Source organism: Solanum tuberosum, unplaced genomic scaffold (genome assembly GCF_000226075.1).
Source record: "Solanum tuberosum cultivar DM 1-3 516 R44 unplaced genomic scaffold, SolTub_3.0 scf00116, whole genome shotgun sequence".
In the NCBI taxonomy this organism is placed as follows: Eukaryota; Viridiplantae; Streptophyta; class Magnoliopsida; order Solanales; family Solanaceae; genus Solanum; species Solanum tuberosum.
In genome coordinates, this window is record NW_006239040.1 from 1,376,360 (window position 1) to 1,396,285 (window position 19,926).

Below are 19,926 nucleotides of genomic sequence, written 5' to 3' on the forward strand. Positions count from 1 at the left end.
TTGTGGGATTTTACTGGATATGTTATTGTTGTTGTATACTCCAGTAAAAATATCCCTACTAGTTGTCTAGTTCTCCTACTTATCCTAACAAATGCAAAGATAACCCTCGATATTGAATATTATCTCAGCTCAAAAGTTGTTTACTCAAATATTTCTTATCAAAGCGAGGGATTTATTTCAAGCGAAATCAAATTAAAAGTTATTTCTGTTATTCCATTAATCATTTCTTTGTCCACACCCATATCCCATGGTTTGAGAAAGACTTTACTAAGTGGTAGCACGAAGAGTCTGACAATTGTCCGCCGGATTCAGAAGAAGAAGTGTTATAAATCTTTATATGAAAGCCCCAAAAAATTAAAAGGGCGAGAGTAACTCTAACAATTTAAATTTAAATTTAATTTCTTGCTTTATCCTTAGTGACATACTTTTATAACTATAGATTTCTGCGGGTCATGCAATCTTATACTGCATTTCTATGTGAGGTAGTTTCCACGCGGATTTGAAATTTGTGAAGTGTATCATATCTTAATAAGTCAAGAACAAATAACATAAGTAAGGCCTTATAGTTGAAAATCATGGATACACACGTATCTATAACCTTGAATCTTGTGTTTATCACTATATCCACTAATTAAACCTCATGAAACAATCACTCTTATATCATCAACAAAAAGAAAATAACTTAAGGGATGAATTGTTAAACTCATACAACTTATCAATAATTCACAATCAGTCATAGTTTTGTTGCATAATCAAATCAAGTTACATAGAAAATCGAAGTACTAATGAAGAAGAGATAACTTAAATAGTCGTTCACCCAATTGCATATGCATATATTATGGACGAGGGGTCTCCCATACATCAAAAATATCGTTGTTCCAATGAAGAGCAAAAAGACGATCACCACCAATTGAAAAATCCCTAATCCAACCACCATGACTCTGTTGAAGCTGTGATGTTGGAACCCAATCAGAACCACAATAAACTGAAATTGTATCGCAAAATAATGAGAACAACTGTCCCTCTTGAAATGCCAGTTTTGGATAACGATTAAATGTGTTGTCCCTCGTAGAACTTCTCCATTCTATACTACTTGTAGTACTCCTCAAATCCATGAAACCCAAATTCTCATTGGAATCTACTACACAAATGGAATTTCTCTCCTCTATCGCTATCGTGTCTCTATACATTCTTTGATACGTAGCATCAGACCACGACAAAGCCACCGTGTTTTCCCTAAAATCAAACAAGTTGATGGAACATTTTGACCTCAAATGACAAGAAGAAACCATCAAACAATTGGTACCATGTAACCACTGAAACTTGGTAGCCTTACTATCTGGCCAGTATGGCAAGAAATCTGTCTGCTTACCTGTGACTTGGTCCCAAACACCGATCCCGTTCTTTTTGTTGGTGCACTCACTACAACTGGAAAATAACTTGTAATCCGAGCTAACACCGAGTGCATCTGCTGTGTAATCCTTCATTTGATCTTCATCTTTAACTTCAAAATTATACTGCAATTCCCCTGTAGATGCACTGAACAACCCAATGCCTCCACTAGCTAGGTACTTGTCAGAACTACTAACCGCAATGTTATCAGAATCAACCCAACAAACATCGTTGACCCTACGATAATCACGAGTGGTTATTGTAGGTTGCTCTTCTAGCATCCAATTGTACACGTTGACCATATTATCACGTACCACACAGCACCAGCTATTCGGACTAGCCCGAATTTTATCAGCCTTCCCTACTGTTGGGCCGGTTATAGACTTGGCCAACCGGAGCCTATTGCCATCAAACGGTCCCCATTTAGCTAACCTTAAATGATCTTCAATACCATAATACAGAGCCTCTCTGTATAGGTGCTTTTTATCGATCTTTGGAGGAATATAAAGCTCCCCTGTTCTGAGTAAGTCCAAAAGGACACCAAAGTAATCGGGATTTCTATCAATGAAATGTTCAGTGATCAACCCATCAGAATGCAGGTTCCAATTCTCATCAAACATGGGTCCAAAGAATGAATTCCTTCCAGCACTCGCTAAGGTTGTGGCCGTAGTTTCAAACTTTTTTCCACCAACATTGAGTTTCACTCTGTCTTTCTGGCTTTCCATTCTTCAGAAGTGTCGTCGTACCCTGAAATTCAAACTATTACTAATGTAAGAGATGCAACAACTTACACAGTCTAATCACACAAGAGGGGTCTGGAGAGTGTTAAGATATATGGAGACCTTACCTTTACCTTTGTGGGGTACATAGGTTGTTTCTGATAAACCCAGACTCAAATAAGATAACCGAAGTAAGATAATCAAGAAAATAACGGCAGCAAAATAGCAAGATAAACAAAGCAAATGAAATGACAGGTAGTAATAAAATAAAAGGATAAGACACTATTTGAAAGAAGGGCAAGTCTATGTCTAAATAAGGAGAAAATGAGAAGAAGAGACCAACACCTTGCCTCTTTCATGTAAAAGTACTCCAACATCAAGCTACCTACTACCCTTCTACGTTAATGCTTGACTCTTACTGGTAAAAGTACTCCAACACCAAACTACTTATTGCCCTTCTATCTTAGTCCTTTTGACTATTTCTCGTAAAATTACTCCAACACCAGACTACCTACTGTCCTTCTACCATAATCCTTTTGACTATTTCTCATAAAAGTACTCAAACACCGGACTACCTACTGCCCTTCTACCTTAATCCTTTTGACTCTTCCTTGTAAAAATACTCCCAACACAAAACTACCTATTTCCCTTCCACTCTAATCCTTGAGTCTCTCTCATAAAAGTACTCAAACACCATACTACCCTTTGCCCTTCTACCTTAGTCCTTGACTAATTATTGTAAAAGTACTCCAACACTGGACTACCTGCTGTCTTTCTACCTTAATCCTTAACTTTTTCTCATAAAAGTACACCAACACCAGACTACCTACTGCCCTTCTACCTTAATCATTTTGACGTTTTCTCGTAAAAGTACTCCAACACCAGACTACCTATTGCCCTTCTACCTTAATCTTTTTTTACTCTTTCTCGTAAAGTACTCCAACATCAAACTACATGTGTTTTTAAAAATGATTTATTTTAACTATTTCACTTCGGGTTAGTAAAATTAAGAAATAATTTATCATAACTATTCCAATTAGGATTCATAAAAAGAAAAATAATTGGGATAGAATTTCTACTAATTCTAACAAGTAGGATAGGATTCTTGCATCCGTCGTACCTATTTCTTGCTTCCTCTTGCTTCGATATGTTGCTCCGCCTATGACTGAATTTTCATAGAATAATATCGCGACACTGTAGACCTAACTTTTTAAAAACAAAAATGGTGATGGCATTCTTGTAATTTAAGGCTTTTAGGTCTAATACTATTCCTAGTTGGCTTATAAGTATTGAGCTACTAATAATTATTTATTGTTTATAAGGTAAGTATACTTAAATTTCTATTGTGATTATTACTATTAATAACCCAATAAAATGATAATTAATTTACTATAACATGTTAAACTACATTGATACTATAAAGAATATTCTAACCATGGGTATAGATCCATCATACATGTCCTTTATCGCCCTAAATAAGCCACAAGTACACCTTAAGACTCTAAACATCGCCAAAGGACTTCTCTTGGAACTTTGTCGTAGGCCTTTTCAAGGTCAATGACTTTAATAGTTGAACGGCATGGCATTAATCCAAAATGGTTCTCGGAAATGGACACATCCCTCCTCACCCTTATCTCAACCGTCCTCTCCCAAACTTTCACTGTAAAATATACCCATGGTTAAAATATTCTTTATAGTATCAATGTAGTTTAACATATGATAGTAAATTAATTATCATTTTATCGGGTTATTAATAGTAATAATCATCAATAGAAATTTAATTATAGTTTCCTTATAAACAATAAATAATTATTAGTAGCTCCAATACTTATAAGCCAACTAGGAATAGTATTGGACCTAAAAACCTTAAATTACAAGAATGTCATCACCATTTTAGTTTTTGAAAAGTTAGGTCTACATTGTCACGATATTATTCTACGAAAATTCAATCACCGGCGGAGCAACATATCGAAGAAAGAGGAAGCAAGAAATAGGTACGACGGAACCAAGAAATTTATCCGACTTGTTAGAATTAAAAGAAATTCTCTCCCACTTATTTTTCTTTTATGAATCCTAATTGGAATAGTTAAAATAAATTATTTCATAATTTACAAACCCCAAGTGAAATAGTTAAAATAAATCATTTTTAAAAACACAAGTAAATTGGTGTTGGAGTACTTTTACGAGAAAGAGAAAATCGATTAAGGTAGAAGGGCAGTAAGTAGTCTAGTGTTGGAGTACTTTTATGAGAGAGTAAAAAGGATTAAGGTAGAACAACAGAAGGTAGTCTGGTGTTTGAGTACTTTTACGAGAAAGAGTCAAGGCTTAAGGTAGAAGGGCAGTAAGTAGTACAGTGTTGGAGTATTTTTACAATAAAGAGCCAAGGACTAATGTAGAAGCGCAATGAGTAGTGTGGTGTTGGAATACTTTTATGAGAAAGAGTCAAGGATTAAGGTAGAAGATTAGTAGGTAGTTTGGTGTTGGAGTACTTTTGCAATAAAAAGCCGAGGATTAAGGTAGAAGGGGAAGGGATAATATGTTGTTGGAGTACTTTCACGAGAAAGAGTCAAGGATATATTAAGGTAGAAGATTAGTAGGTAATCAAGACTCGGGTAAGAACAATGGGAAGAGACTCAGAGCACTTTCTAGTTGAGATGGAGTTGCACCAGTGATCTGCGTAGAGCTTGTTTCTATTTTCCTTGGTGATGGATAAATTGATACGGTATTTTTTTCCGACGAAGGGTGTATTAGCGTACTCATGTAGTCTTTGGCTTCTGGTATTTGATTTTATCTGTGGTTTACTGTGTTTAAGTGACCGCATCTTCTTGTTGTTGGTATGGTTTCTTACATATCTACTCCGCACTGCTTTGATATTAGTCGTGTTTTTGCTTTGATTTGCTTGAGACGAGGGGTTTCCGAAAACAGTCTCTCTATCTCGAAGAGTTAGTGGTAAAGCCTATATACACTCTACCCTCTCCATATCCCACTTTGTGGGATTTCACTAGATATGTTATTGTTGTTGTATATTCTAGTAAAACTAGTTCTCCTCCTTATCCTTACAAACACAAAGATAACCCTCGAAATTGAATATTATCTCAGCTCAAAATTTGTTTACTTAAATATTTCTTATCAAAGTGAGGGATTTGTTTCAAGCGAAATCAAATTAGAAGATATTTCCGCTCTACCATCAATCATTGTTGTTTCCACACACATATCTCGTGGTTTGAGAAAGACTCTACTAAGTGGTAGCATGACGTATAGAGTCTGATAGTTGTTCGGTATTGGAATGTCGAACTTGGAAGAAGAAATGTTATAAGCTTTCAATGCAAGCCTCGGAATTAAAGGGCGAGAGTAACTCTAACTAACCTTTTTATTTAATATTTCATTGTCATTCCATCTTACGTCGCACTATTTTCTTAAGTATGTTGCAAAAATAGCATCATTTCTTAAAACAATTTAAATTTACATTAAATTTCTTGCTTTATCCTCAGTGACATACTTTTATAACTACAAATTTCTCAGGGCATGTTTAAACTAGTAGTCCCAGACTCCTTGTCTTTTCTTTTTTAGACCCTTATTATCTAGTCAAACTCAGCCACATAAGTTTTTTTAAAAATAAATTATGGAGTCCTTATTTAATTTGTGAGGCATAAAAAAATAGATGAAATGCACTAAACTCTCGCTATGCACAAAGTTTGGAGAAGAGTCAGATCACAAGAATCTATTATACGTAATCTTATACTGCATTTCAATAGGAGCGAGGTTGTTTCCATGACGATTTATAATTGTGAAGTATATCATATCTTAAGTCAAGAACAAATCACATGAGTAAAGCCTTATATAGTTAAAGAGTTTTAGTCAATAACTGTCAAATATCACACACCAAAATTTAAAGAATTAATTCTACTCAATCTTGAAAATCATGGATATACACTTATCTATAACCTTGAAAAAAAATTATCACTATCTCAAACTTAATCAACTAATCAAACACTATAAAAACCTCACTAAACAATCACTCTCATATCATCAACAAAAAGAAAATAACATAAAGGGGTGAGTTGTTTAACTAATACAAATACTCAGTAATTCGCAATCAGTCATAGTTTATAGCATAATCAAATCAAGTTAAATAGAAAATCGGAGTACTAATGAAGAAGAGATAACCTAAATAGTCGTTCACCCGATTGCATAAACTATGGACGAGGGGTCTCCCATACATCAAAAATATCTTCGCTCCCATGAAGAGCAAAAAGACGATCACCACCGATTGAAAAATCCCAAATTGGACCACCATGACTCTGTTGAAGCTGTGATGTTCGAACCCAATCAGAACCACAGTAAACTGAAATTGTATCGTCAAATGATGAGAACAATTGTCCCTTGTGAAATGCCAGTTTCGGATAAGAAAACTTGTATCCCGTCCAACCAGATAATTTTTCCGTGAAGCCCCTAGTATGAGTACTTCTCCATTCTATACTATTAGTACTCCTCAAATCCATGAAACCCAAAGTCTCATTTGAATCTACTACACAAATGGAATTACTCTCCTCTATCGCTATCGCGTCTCTATATACTCTTTCATCCATAGCATCAGACCACGACAAAAACACCCTGTTTTCCCTAAAATCAAACAAGTTGATGGAACATTTTGACATCGAATGACAAGTAGCTACCATCAAACAATTGGTACCATGTAACCATTGAAACTTGGTAGCCTTACTATCTGGCCAGTATGGCAAGAAATCTGTCTGCTTACCTGTGACTTGGTCCCAAACACTGATCCCATTCCTTTTGTTGGTGCTCTCAGAACAACTAGAAAACAATTTGTAATCCGAGCTAACACCGAGTGCACCTGCTGTGTAATCCTTCAATTGATCTCCATCTTTAACTTGAAAATTATACTTCAATTCCCCTGTAGATGCACTGAACAACCCAATGCCTCCACTAGCTAGGTACTTGTCAGGACTACTAACAGCAATGTTATCTGAATTAACCCAACAAACATCGTTGACCCTACGATAATCACAATTGGTTATTGTAGGTTGCTCTTCTAGCATCCAATCGTATGTTTTAACCATATTACCACGTACCACACAGCACCAGCTATTCTGGCTAGCCCGAATCATAGCAGCCTCCCCTGATGTTATGCCCGTTAGTGACTCAGCCAACCGGAGCCTATTGCCATCAAACGGGCCCCATTTAACTGACCTGACATGATCTTGAATGCCGTAATACAGAGCCTCTTTGTATAGTAGCTTTTTATCGATCGTTGAAGGAATATAAAGCTCCCCGGTTCTGAGTAGGTTTAGAAGTACGGTGAAGTAATCAGGGTCTCTATCAATGAACCGTTCAGTGAACTCCCCATCAGAACGCGGGTTCCAATCCTCATCAAACATGCTTCCGAAGAATGAATTCCTGCCAGCACACGCTAAGGTTGTGGCCGTAGTTTCAAACTTTTTTCCACCAACATTGAGTTTCACCCTGTCTTTCTGGCTTTTCATTGTTCAAAAATGTTGTTGTACCCTGAAATTCTAAACCAATACTAATGTAAGAGATCCAACAACAACAATATACCCAATCTAATCGCACAAGTGGGGTCTAGGAAGAGTAAGATATACACAGACCTTACCTTTACATTTATGAGGTAGAGAGGTTTTTTTCGATCGTCGACTCAAAGAAGAGTAACCAAAGCAGGATAGATAAGAAAATAACGGCAACAAAATAACAAGATATATAAGCAATGAAGATGAAGTATCATGTAGTAGTAAATTTGAAGCATATGATACTATGAGAAGAGGAGACCAACTCCTTGCCTCTTTCTCGAAAATGTTTCCAACACCAAGCTACCTACTACCCTTCTGCCCTAATCCTTTGACTCTTTCACGCAAAAGTACTCCAACACTAGCCTACCTATTGCCTTTCTCCTCTAATCCTCGACTCTTTCTCGTAAAAATATTCCAACACTAAGCTATCTACTGCCCTTCTCCCCAAATCCTCGACTCTTTCTCGTAAAAATACTCCAACACCAGGCTACCTACTCCCCTTCAATTCCATTACTTGACTCTTTCTTGTAAAAATACTCCAACACTAGGCTACCTACTCCCCTTCTATCCCATTCAACTATTCATCGTAAAAGTATTGCAATACCAGGCTACCTACTGCCCTTCTCCCCTAATCCTCGACTCTTTCTCGTAAAAGTACTTCAATATCAGACTAACTATTACCCTTTTACCCTAACCCTTGACTCTTTCTCGTAAAAGTATTCCAACACCAGGCTACCTACTACCCTTCTCCCCTAATTCTGGAATCTTACTTGTAAAAGTACTCCAACACCAGGCCACCTACTACTCTTCTACCCTAATCTCGACCTCCAAAATTTCCTATCTAGGGTCATGTCCTCTTTAAACCCTAATTTTAGAATCTTTCTCGTAAAAGTACCCCAACACCAGGCTACCTACTACCTTCTACCCTAATCCTCGACCTCCAAAATTTCCTATATAGGGCTATGTCCTCTTTAAACTGAACATGTATAATGTCTTGTCTAGTCACATCCCCAATTCTTTTCAGGTCAATTTACCTCTATCTCTCCTAAAACCTGCTAAATATATACGATCCAAGTTTTGTACAACTTTTTTCTAAAACAAAAAATTATTCAACAAAAAAGTTCAAGAAATATAGATAGTATTTTTTTACCAGAACTTGGAAGAACTCAAACAAGGAGTAGCAATAATCTGGAGATGAATTCACTTGTGATTATTGAAAAAAATTGGAACCATGAGGTGTTATTATATTTGTGATTAAAAATAATTAATTTTAACTATTTCAATTAGGGTTAGTTCAAAAAGAGTAGAGCTGTCAAAATGGGCTGGCCCACCCCATTCGGGCTAACCCATACAGGCTTTAAAATTTGACGGGTCAGGGCTAGCCCATTTTTTGTGTGGGCCAGAAAATTGTCTGCCCAACCCACAAGTACGTGGGCTACGGGCTTTTCTGGGCCATCCCTCTTTTTAAAAAAAAATATTTTTTATAATTTTTTAAATTAAATTATTGTTGACACCCAATGTTGGACCTCCACAATATATATTAATTATCGAGCTTCTTCAATTTCAAACGATTTTAAAATAATTAATTTTATAAAAGTAATAATAATATAGTTTGCAAGTTCTGTCTTATTTTATAATTTTTAGGTAATGTATGTGTTTTACATAATCATGTATATAATTATTATATTTTATGAATATTCAAAATTCGTCTCAAAAAGAGTTTGTTTTATATTCAATTAAACTAAATTGGTTTAAAGTATAAGTTATTTATTTTATTAGTTTAATTATGCTTATTTTATACTATTTTGTTTTATTTAATTTTGTTGATTTGAAAAGCACATTTTATTTAAGTTACGTTATTTAAGTTATGGCCATAGTTTTAAGATAATTAGTTTTAATAAATAATAATAATAATATAGTTTGCAAGATTTTTATATAGTTTGTCACTTTTCATAAAGCTTAGATGATGTATATGTTTTACATAATCATGTATATAATTAGTATATTTTATGAATATTCAAAATTCGTCTCAAAAAGAGTTTGTTTTATATTCAATTAAACTAAATTGGTTTAAAGTATAAGTTATTTATTTTATTAGTTTAATTATGCTTATTTTATACTATTTTGTTTTATTTAATTTTGTTGATTTGAAAAGCACATTTTATTTAAGTTACGTTATTCATCACATTTTAATAATAAATATGTATATTTTGCAATCACGCTATTTTATAAATATTTGAAAATCATTACAAAAGATTTTACATTTTAGTTAAATATTTTATTAATTTGCTTTAAGTTATAGCTATAATTTCGAGTTAATTAGTTTTGTAATTGAATTAATTAGTTTATAATTAAGTTAATTATTTTTATTTTCGTTATTATTGAGAAACTCATTAATTAATTTATATTAATTCATCTTATTTAAATTTTAATCAAATTCACCAATTAAATTCAATTTACCTTAAACCCATTTGACCAAAGTTTTGGGCCTTTTTCAGCCGGCCCATTTCCAATTCAATACCTTCCTTCAGCAGCCCACTCTTAACCAACCAAAATTCAAGCCCACTAATTTAATATCAAACAAACCCATTCCACACAATACACACATCATATCCAAACAACAATTCCAAGTGACCCAACAGTAATATACGTACAACGGTCCTAAATACAACAAACAGTAGCCGACGCAGACCCGACCCTTGTACGTCGTTCTCCTTCTTCCTCATCGTGACCCGTACAAAACGAAACCCAGCATCGACCCGAATTCAGCAACTCATGTGAACCAGACAGCAGTACTACGCGACTTTTTCTCCTTCACACGTCAAAAAGACGGAAAGCTGCCATCGTCTTCATCGATGGAACAGACCTGCAGTTGCGTCCTGGAACAACCGCCTGTCAAGCCATCCACGCCCTCTTATCGTGCGGATTTTGGGGGATTTCGGTTGAAAATTTTCAAATTGGAGGTTGAACTCGAATTCCTATTCTACCCTTTTCCCCAATTTCGAATCCCAGTTCCTTTTCTATAAATACCTTCTTCTTGATTAAGGGGAGGATATTAAGAGTTAGCTAAGTGTTGAGAGGAAGAATTATATCTAAACAAAAAATCTTTGAAGTTGTTTGGATCAGTCTTGGCTCTTGCTCGTTTTGTCTTGTTCGTTCGAGTTTCTTCGAATCGCGTTTCGGTGGAAGAACCGCTGCCCATCTTAGCTCGTAGTCTTGGTTCACTGCTCTGAAACAGGTAAGCCCTTCCTCTTTCAGTTTTCTCTTTACAAAATTTCAAGCTTCATCTGCATATGTTTGAAGATTTTCTCTGCAATTTATTGTCTTAAGATTGGTTCTATTAGTCCTTTCTTTTCTTTCTTTTTCTTAGATTCAAAATCTTAAATTTTAAAATAAGGATGCAGTTGTTGGATGTTTTATTTTTCCAACAGTAGATTATTAGTTGATTTCCACATAATTTCTCACATCTTAGAGGTATTTTGATTGAGGTTTTGTTAATATATCTTTTTTTTCTAAAATATATGATCTAAATATGTCCCGTTATGATATCGTCTCTGTCTTGAGTGGTTATCTTGAATGAATTTTATTAGTCCTCTATCAGTTATGGATACTAAATGTTTGTTGTTATTATGAAATATATTGAACAATAGTATTATATTTGTTGGTTCTAGCACCTCAATGACGACGCCCCTGGTTGTTGATTTGTTTAGAGAGATGTAACTTACTCATGTTGCAGTGACAAGTTAAGCTTCGCTAAATTCTTTTTTTTTACATCTACACAGTGCTAAGGTTGCTTAATTGTCATCTTCTCGATAGTTTGGTTTCAATTGTCATGTTCTCTACACTTTGGTTGGTCGATTTGAGTTCCACAATCTAATCCTTCAAAACTTTTTAGCCTAGCTGGGTTTTGCTCTTCATTATTCATGTTTGGGTTGCTCGACTCGAAGTCATTCGGTTCATTTCACTTGTCATTGTTGGTATCATTTGAAATAGGTGTAGGAGTCTAAAAAATTAACCAATATGTTAGCTGTATATGGAATTATCTCATTATTTTCTGAGTGCAACCACTCGATTTGATCTTATTGTTGTATTTGAATTACCTTTTATTCTAAAAATCCCACAAACCAGTTGTCATGTTGATATGTTACTTAGTCCCTGCCATAGCTTTTTTTTTAGATCCATAGCTACGTGTTGCTCTACGCCATGATTTTTGCTTCTTGTTTAAGTTTTCCTAGATTCGTAGCATGTCTCAATATCTATAGTTTTGTCAAAGAATGTCTCTATCTTCATTTAACTTTTCGAAATTTCGAAATGATAGTTACGATAAAAGTTTGAAAGTGCTTAACTGTGCCTTGCTGCTAGAATAGATATGTAGGTGCTGAAAAATTGTGAATCATGTTTTGTTAAATGATAAATATTTCACTTTCATGAGAGCATGTCTTGCACTATTTTTTTTTATTTTTTTTTTCAAATTTCTCAAAGCTTAGTAGCTTTACTATTAGTTAGCATTTTTATTTGGAATAGAAGTTCATGATCTTTATACTTGAGTCACCTCAAGCTTAGATAATTTCTTGAAACCTATGTCTTGCATTTTAATTTTTTTTGAAATTCTCAAGTGTTGGTACATTTCTTCATACTTAAAATTTGCAAGAGTTGTTTAAACTAGTTATAATGAATTCGTATGTAATTATGAAATGATTAACATCCCTCTGTTCCAACTCTTAATATGGATAATCATGATTTGTTTTGTTAGTTTATCAAGTTAAGGCTATTAAGAGAATATATAGGTATCATGTTTAAGGCATTAATTTCATTCTAGATAATTACGTATTCTATTTAATGTTGTATGGCAATCTATGGGAGACTTAAGCAAATCATTTAGTGATTATTTTCATTCAAAATCGTGATTGTATCTTTGAATAGTCTCTTGCTAATCCTTATCATTTTGTTTTATGCATGACTCCCCTCATGAGCCCATCGAGACTCCTTCTTTGCATTTCGTTTGGTTGAAACCCAACAACTCTCTCGAGTACACCTCATCTATCGGAGGAGGAGTCAAAGGAAGCAAATATATAAATTGAAAGCCTGCAAAATGCAGCAACAATGGCAAAAAATGGGTTGCAAACCCACTTCATATTTTGTTGGCAGAATTGAGCCAAAAAGCTCAAGTTTAATTACTTGACTATTATGTTATTATGTCTTATCTATTCGGATGTTTTAGTACTAACATTTTATCAACTTAATTAGATTCCCCAAAGATGAACTATTTTCTTTGTGTTGTTTCGATTTAAAGGTTCAAGTATTTTTTTTTTTCTCAAGTAAGCTTTAAAAAAAAAAGTTTTTTTTTTTACTTAGTCATCTTCTCAAAAAGGTTAGTCAATTAATAAAAAATTATTTTCATGCTTTAATTATTAAATTGGTTTAAATTATTATTTCAAAAATAAATTAAATAAATTCTAATTAGTCTAGTTTATTTAATATTCTAATCACTTGCAATTTAATTCAAATGTTTCATTTTTTGGATCCCTTCCTCTAAAAAAATAAAAAAATAAAATGTGTCATTTATTTAACTTTTTTAACCAAATATTGTAAGTTATTCTTTCTTATGTTAAATCACCTTTTCTAAAAAATAGTCAAAAATATATTTTAGTCAAGTCGCAGGTCAACCGCATGTTAGCGGACACTTCGAATGCTTAAACCCTTCTCGAAGTGTAAATTGAACCCCGAACCCTCTTTGGTATTTTCAAATGATTTTTCTGTTTAAATCTTTGAAAATTGTAAGTTTTCTTAATTTCTTTAAAAAATTAAGTGGCGACTCTCTTTCTAAGTATTTTTCTTTAGTGTTTTATACTTAGAACATTTCAAAAAAGTGATTTTTCTGAATACAGTCAAATTACGACACAACAATTATAATTTAAAAATAATATCATAAATATCAATAAGACAATATTATATGTTGTTAGTGTTACTACTTGTTAATCAAATCCACAAATAAAATTATCTTTATAATATTTATTGGGTTTGATTTCAAGTAAAAGCATAAATAGCTAAATAGAAATATTAACCTAATTGTTTTTCAATGATCATAATAAAATACAAAAACTATGACAATATTAAATAGACAGCGGCCTATGTAGTGATTCCCTAGAAATTTTAGGGAATTTTTATTTTATGTAGTACATATTTTATAAACATAATTTGTATTTAAATTGTAATTTTTTAAACTTTAAACATATTTTGAGTTTAGATTCTTGTTATTTTTAGTACTCTATTTTATTTTTATTTTTTAATTAATTTTTATTTGGCCCACGGGCCGGTCCTATCCATATTTCTCAAGCCCCACAAATGGGTAGACTTATTCAGGTCGGGCTAAAAATTTTTTTTCTTAAAGGGGCTTCAAAAATCATAGCTCAGCCCTATCAAATCACAGGTTAGGCCAGGCCGGCCCAACGGGCCTAGCCCATATTGACGGCTCTAAAAAAGAGAAATAATTTATTTTCACTGTTCCAATTAAGATTCGTAAAAACGAAAAATAATTGGGAGAAATAGAATTTATTTTTTTTATTCTTCATTTTGTCGTACCTATTTCTTGCTTCTTCTTTAAAAATATTGTGATAACGTAGACCTAAGTTAAGGGGAAAAAATTGAACTGACAAACAATTTATAAATAACTAGCACCTAAGTATTTATAAGTATTTGGAGCTACTAATAATTGATTGTTTATAATGATAATTTCTATGATGATGAAAAATATTAGTAATAACACGATAAAATGATAGTTAATTTATTATTATCACATATTAAACTACATAGATTATATTATAAAAAATATTTTAACTGCAGGTATTTAGTAGTAAAAAACTCGCTACTAATTCTCCTCCTTTTCCTAACAAACACAAAGATAATCCTCAAAGTTGAATATTATCTTGTTTACTCGGATATTTCTTATCAAAAGCGAGGGATTCATTTTAAGCTAAATCAAATCAGAAGCTATATTTCTATTCTATCATTAATCGTTGCTATTTCTGCACCCCTATTTGGTGGTTTGAGAAAGACTCTACTAAGTGGTAACATGACGCGTAGAGTGTTAGACTCTACTTGTGACCAAAGCTATAACTTCAGACTATAAGATTCGTTGTAGTCTAGTTGGTTAGGACGCGTAGAGTCTAACACTCATCTAATGCTGAAAGGAAGTTATAAGCTTTGGATAGAAACTTTAAAAATGATGACAGTAACTCTAACTATATATCATTTTTACTTGGTATTTCACTTATCGTTCCATCTTATGTTGCACTATTTTCTGAAGTATGTTGCAATAATAATGTCACTTTTTCAAATACTTTAGCTTTAAATTAAATTTCTTGGTTTATCCTTGGTGATATATATACTTTTATAACTACAAATATCTCAAGGCATGTTTAAACTACTATACCCAAAGTCCTTATTTCCTTTTTAGGCACCTTATTATCTAAGTCAAATTAGACTATATTAAAAAAAAACTAGTCCTTATTTAATTTGTGGAGTATAAAAAAAACAGTTTGATGTACTAAGCTTTTACTATATACAAAATTCATGAAAGGATCGACTTATAGGAATCTATTGTACGAAATCTCACCGTGCATTATTATTTCCACAAGAGTCTATATAATTTGTGAAGTATGTCATATCTTAAGTCAAGAACAAATCACATGAGTAAAGCCCTATATAGTTAAAATGTTTTAGTCAATAACTATCAAATATCACAAACCAAAATTCAAACAATTAATTCTACTCAATCTTCAAATCTTGAAAAACTTGGATACAAGATCTATAACCTTGAAAAAATTATCACTATACCAAACTTAATCAACTAATTAAACACTATAAAAACCTCACTAAACAATCACTCTTATAACCTCAAAAAAAAAAAAACTATAGAAAGTGTTCAAGTTTCATTTAAATTATAGCCATGGCCACAAAAAACTCATTTTACTTTCTTATTTTCTTTCTCATCATTGCTTTAAACTTCATTAATACCTTAGCCACTTATCATAATTCTGATGATAATAATACTGCAAAATGGTTACATATTTGGCCATTTGTTCCACCATCACCACCACCACCTTCATCAATTGGTCATTTTCCTAAATTTCCATTCACAAGATCATCAATATTTCCATGGCCGCGGTTTTTGCCTCCTTATTCCCCGATTAATAAAAAAAGTCTCGATGACATAAGCATGATCAACAGTCAGAACGTGTTGAAAAAGAAATCATGTGCCTCAATCGTTGAAAAATGTATATTTTGCGTTCGTCGTAGATGTTTTTTCTCCTATGATTGTTGTGAGGTTGTTAGTGAATTTGGTCATGAGGGATGTAACAAGTTTTATGAATATGCCATGATTAAAAATAAATGTGCAATTAGCCCATTAGCTGCTCCTCCTCTTTCAACTTAAGAAAACTTAGTGAAATTATATTAAGTTATTAAGTGTGTATTTATGTGAGAATAAATTAATAAAGTGATAGACTATATAATTATCAAATTATGTACTTTGTTTTATGTCTTCATGCTATATATATAATCAATAAAGTGAAGTTCTTGTTTAATACTAGAGCATATATGTTAGAGTAACCTTGAATTTTTAATGTAACGAGTTTTTTTATTTCTAGTTTAGCTCATCATTAAACTAGAAATACAAACGGTTATCTACAACATTAGAAATAATTAGTTGTCATATTTACTATAAATAATTAATCCAAAATAATTGTTATTTTAGAAACTAAAGATAAATTTTATTAATTTGCATCTTTACTCTTACTCAACAAATGTGGAGAGAGAGAGAGAGTAGTAATAAATTGAAATAAAAAACAAATAAGGATAATTTATTCAATTTACTCTTTTTAATAGTACTCCCTATTTTTCTTTTAAGAAGATCGCAAAAGAGAAACATGACAAGTAAAATGAATTGAAGTGACTAAATGCACATGTACGCCTTCTACGACAGTGAAGACCTTGTAGCTAACATAATAATTTGATGACTTGTCGCTAAATAGGATAAAAACGGATTTCGTTGTTTAATTATAAACTTAATATTGAATTGGTATTGAACCTAAAATAAACGTTATAATAAAAGTATCGAACAAGTTTATAAGAGGACCGTTTATATTTAGTTTTTTTTTTTGTTCTTCAACAATTTTCATATTATTAATCATGTTTTTTGACACCCACACCCAATAATGACAGCCAACTATAAACATGAAAATGAAGTTACAATATTGTGAGATAATTATTGTGGAGCAATTGGTGGAATTATAAGCAAGGAAAATAATCATTATGTTCTAAGAATATTGTAAACTTCTAAATCTTTAATCATTTCACATTAACCAAAAATAAAATAGGTGAGGATCGTTTATTAACCTTTCTAAAAATAGTAAATTTGGGAAATCTGAAACTTTGAAAAAATTATAAATATTATAATATAATCATATAAAGCACTCATGGCCAATGATCGATGAATCCAGTGTATTAGCACCGGGTTTATAAGAATTTAGTTTATTAATTCATATATTATTGTATATCAACTTGATGTTCATGTAGAAATCAATAAAATTTAAGTTTTAGATTCGTGTCTAACTATGATCTAATGATTAATGAAATAGATTGAGAAGCATGAAGTCTAAGAAAAAATATTAGGTAATTTTTTCCTATCCATCCAAATCTTAATGAACGATATCATCTAATATTTATGATGATGAAAAATAGCAAGTAGCCCATAAAAATTAATTAATATATGCGTAAACTGACTCCACTATCACAATTTTTAAAAAATATATGGTTCAAATAATGAACCATAAAACTATTGAAATCTTTTCTATCTATAAAAAAAATTGTTATATTTTGCCATATTTGAGGATAGATATTCATTAACTAAAAATGGACCATAGAAATTAGAATTAATAGTGGCCAAAGTCAATGTTACATTATTATCCATATATGATATAACAATGATAGAGATTGGACGGTGCAGCCTTCGATTTTAACTTTTTTGTTATCGATTCATCCCATATTCGATATTCGATATGATATTCGAGTTCTTCACTAAACTGAATCCATTGTCTAGTAAGTCACATTAAAAAGAGAAAAAAAAACGCTACTTAAAAAAAGTTTCACTTTTAAAGTTTAAAATAGATAAAAAAATTTAATCAAGAATACTGAAATCAGATTAATCTCATTACACGAAAGTCGATTAAAAAAATATTATATTACATTATTGAGAAAAAGGTATATCTATAAAAAGAAAAAAAGAAAGATATGGAACAAAGAATTAGGAATTATTCCTTGAATTGACATCATTATGATTTATGTGGATTATTTGTATCCCTTCTTCTTGGGGAATCTCATTCCTTCTCCAATATTCTTAAAATGTAAGAGTATTTTAATTAGTCAAGATTCTTATTGAAAATATAAAAAAGATGGCTCTTTTTTCTTATTATAAATAGTGTGTATTAATCGAGGCACATACAAATAGGTATTAATTTAAAGGGATAAGGGTCTAAAAAATACCCAATTTTGGTCGGATTTGCTGTTGCGATACTAAACTTTCATGAGGAACTATTACCTTCCTAGACTATCTAATACCGTATTTTAAACATATATATTTGCCCACGTGGACATAAAAAATAATGTAAAATTATAAATAGTAATGTGTCCACGTGGGCACATATATACCTTTAAACTACATTATTAAATAGTTCAGGTGGTAAAAAATGCACTATTAAATAGTCTAAGGAGGTAATAGGTCCTCATGAAAGTTTAGTATCGCAACAACAAATTCGATCAAAATTGAGATATTTTTCAGACCCTTATCCCTAATTTAAACATAAAAAACACATATTCTTTTTCTTTTCATTCCACCACCTATAAAGTACTCTTAACACTTAAATCAACTATATGGTTCGAAATGAATATCAATAACCTATATGGGATGGATGATGCCCAAATCTTAATATAAAATTTATATCTATTTTTGTTATAATATTACTAACTAATATTGAATAAATAAAATTTCAATTTTATATCAAAAATAGTATCTAAATCTCAGTAATGAAACAAAATAAAATCATTTAGTTAGTGAACAAGTTATATGTCATTCTAATAACATGATTATAATACGAAATTAAATAATGTTAGAATTATTTAGTTGATATAATCTTATCAGTAAATAGGTAGTTCAGTGGACATCACATCTCTTGGAGTATAAAACTCTTCCACAAACCTTACTAATACAAAATGTTTTATACATCAAATTACTCCTTTTTTTTCTTTTTTTTTTTTGCCAAATAAATATTTCATCAAATTAATCAAAGATGACTTAGATATTCATATAATTCTAGAAAAAAAAAACTAATTAACTTTTATGGTCAAACAAATTCTTGAATACTATAGATTTTTTTTTATACCCCTCCTTAGGAGCTTTCACTTTTTTTTTACTTTCATGATAACTGAAACTCACAATCGATCAGAAATAAGGATGCTTATCAACCGAGCAACTATCTCTTGTCATTATAGAATTTTGTTCAAATCAGAAAAGATAGTTTATATATATATAAAAAGAAAAGAAAGTCACAATTTTTTTTGGTTTTTCATCTTGTGTTTGGTACCTATATTGGAACCGACTAAATTCAAATTCACGTCGAAAGTTCTCGTATTGGATGTAAATCGCTTCTACCAACCAAGGAGACTCGAACCCGAGAAAGAAAGTTACAATTGTTTTCCTATTAGGTATGAAATTTGTTGGCCCAATCATCAACAAACATGTGGATATATTTCTTTAATTTCCCTATCCACCATTATTACTTGAGAAAATTGAATAGAAGGTATCTCTTAAGTCTCTATTTAAATTTTGGTGACTATTTTGACCAAAAAAAGAGTCAAAACATTTAATTATTAGATTAAGTTAATTGGGACTAAATTAACATTTTCAAAACTTCTAATCTTTTTAAAAATACGAAACAGTCCAAATTTTAAAATACAAAACAATCCAAATTTCTCTCCACTTTCTTGGATTCTCCACTTTCTTTAACTTCTCTTCTTCATTGTTCTTCCTCTCTTCCGACTCAAACGTCTCTTTCTCAAATCTGCTCCGCCATCGCTCCCAATCGACTTCCGGCAACTTTTCAACTTTCGGGTCTCAACTTTTCAACTTCCGGCAATTGCTTCGATTCTAAGCATTAATTTTCTCTCTTCGCAGGTAAAACCTTTTATTTTTGAAAAAATTAGGGCTTTTTAGT

General features: G+C 32.0%; 3 protein-coding genes across 3 annotated transcripts; 1 reads left to right on the top strand and 2 right to left on the bottom strand.

The window, feature by feature from the left end:
• Positions 1-836: 836 nt before the first annotated feature.
• Positions 837-2,117, bottom strand: LOC102586951 (BTB/POZ domain-containing protein At4g30940-like). The gene has a single exon (XM_006350092.1). It carries the CDS (start codon positions 2,115-2,117, stop codon positions 837-839), a length of 1,281 nt encoding a protein of 426 aa, XP_006350154.1.
• A 4,190-nt stretch (positions 2,118-6,307) lies between these two features.
• LOC102587286 (BTB/POZ domain-containing protein At2g24240-like) lies at positions 6,308-7,615 on the bottom strand. Its single transcript, XM_006350093.1, has one exon. It carries the CDS (start codon positions 7,613-7,615, stop codon positions 6,308-6,310), a length of 1,308 nt encoding a protein of 435 aa, XP_006350155.1.
• Positions 7,616-15,605: 7,990 nt separating this feature from the next.
• On the top strand, positions 15,606-16,105 carry LOC102587603 (uncharacterized). The gene has a single exon (XM_006350094.1). It carries the CDS (start codon positions 15,606-15,608, stop codon positions 16,089-16,091), a length of 486 nt encoding a protein of 161 aa, XP_006350156.1. The 3' UTR covers positions 16,092-16,105.
• Positions 16,106-19,926: the final 3,821 nt, after the last annotated feature.

Bases quoted from the DNA above. Each gene is read 5' to 3' on its own strand.
- LOC102586951 (XM_006350092.1), bottom strand. From the start codon at position 2,117: ATGGAAAGCCAGAAAGACAGAGTGAAACTCAATGTTGGTGGAAAAAAG.
- LOC102587286 (XM_006350093.1), bottom strand. From the start codon at position 7,615: ATGAAAAGCCAGAAAGACAGGGTGAAACTCAATGTTGGTGGAAAAAAG.
- LOC102587603 (XM_006350094.1), top strand. From the start codon at position 15,606: ATGGCCACAAAAAACTCATTTTACTTTCTTATTTTCTTTCTCATCATT.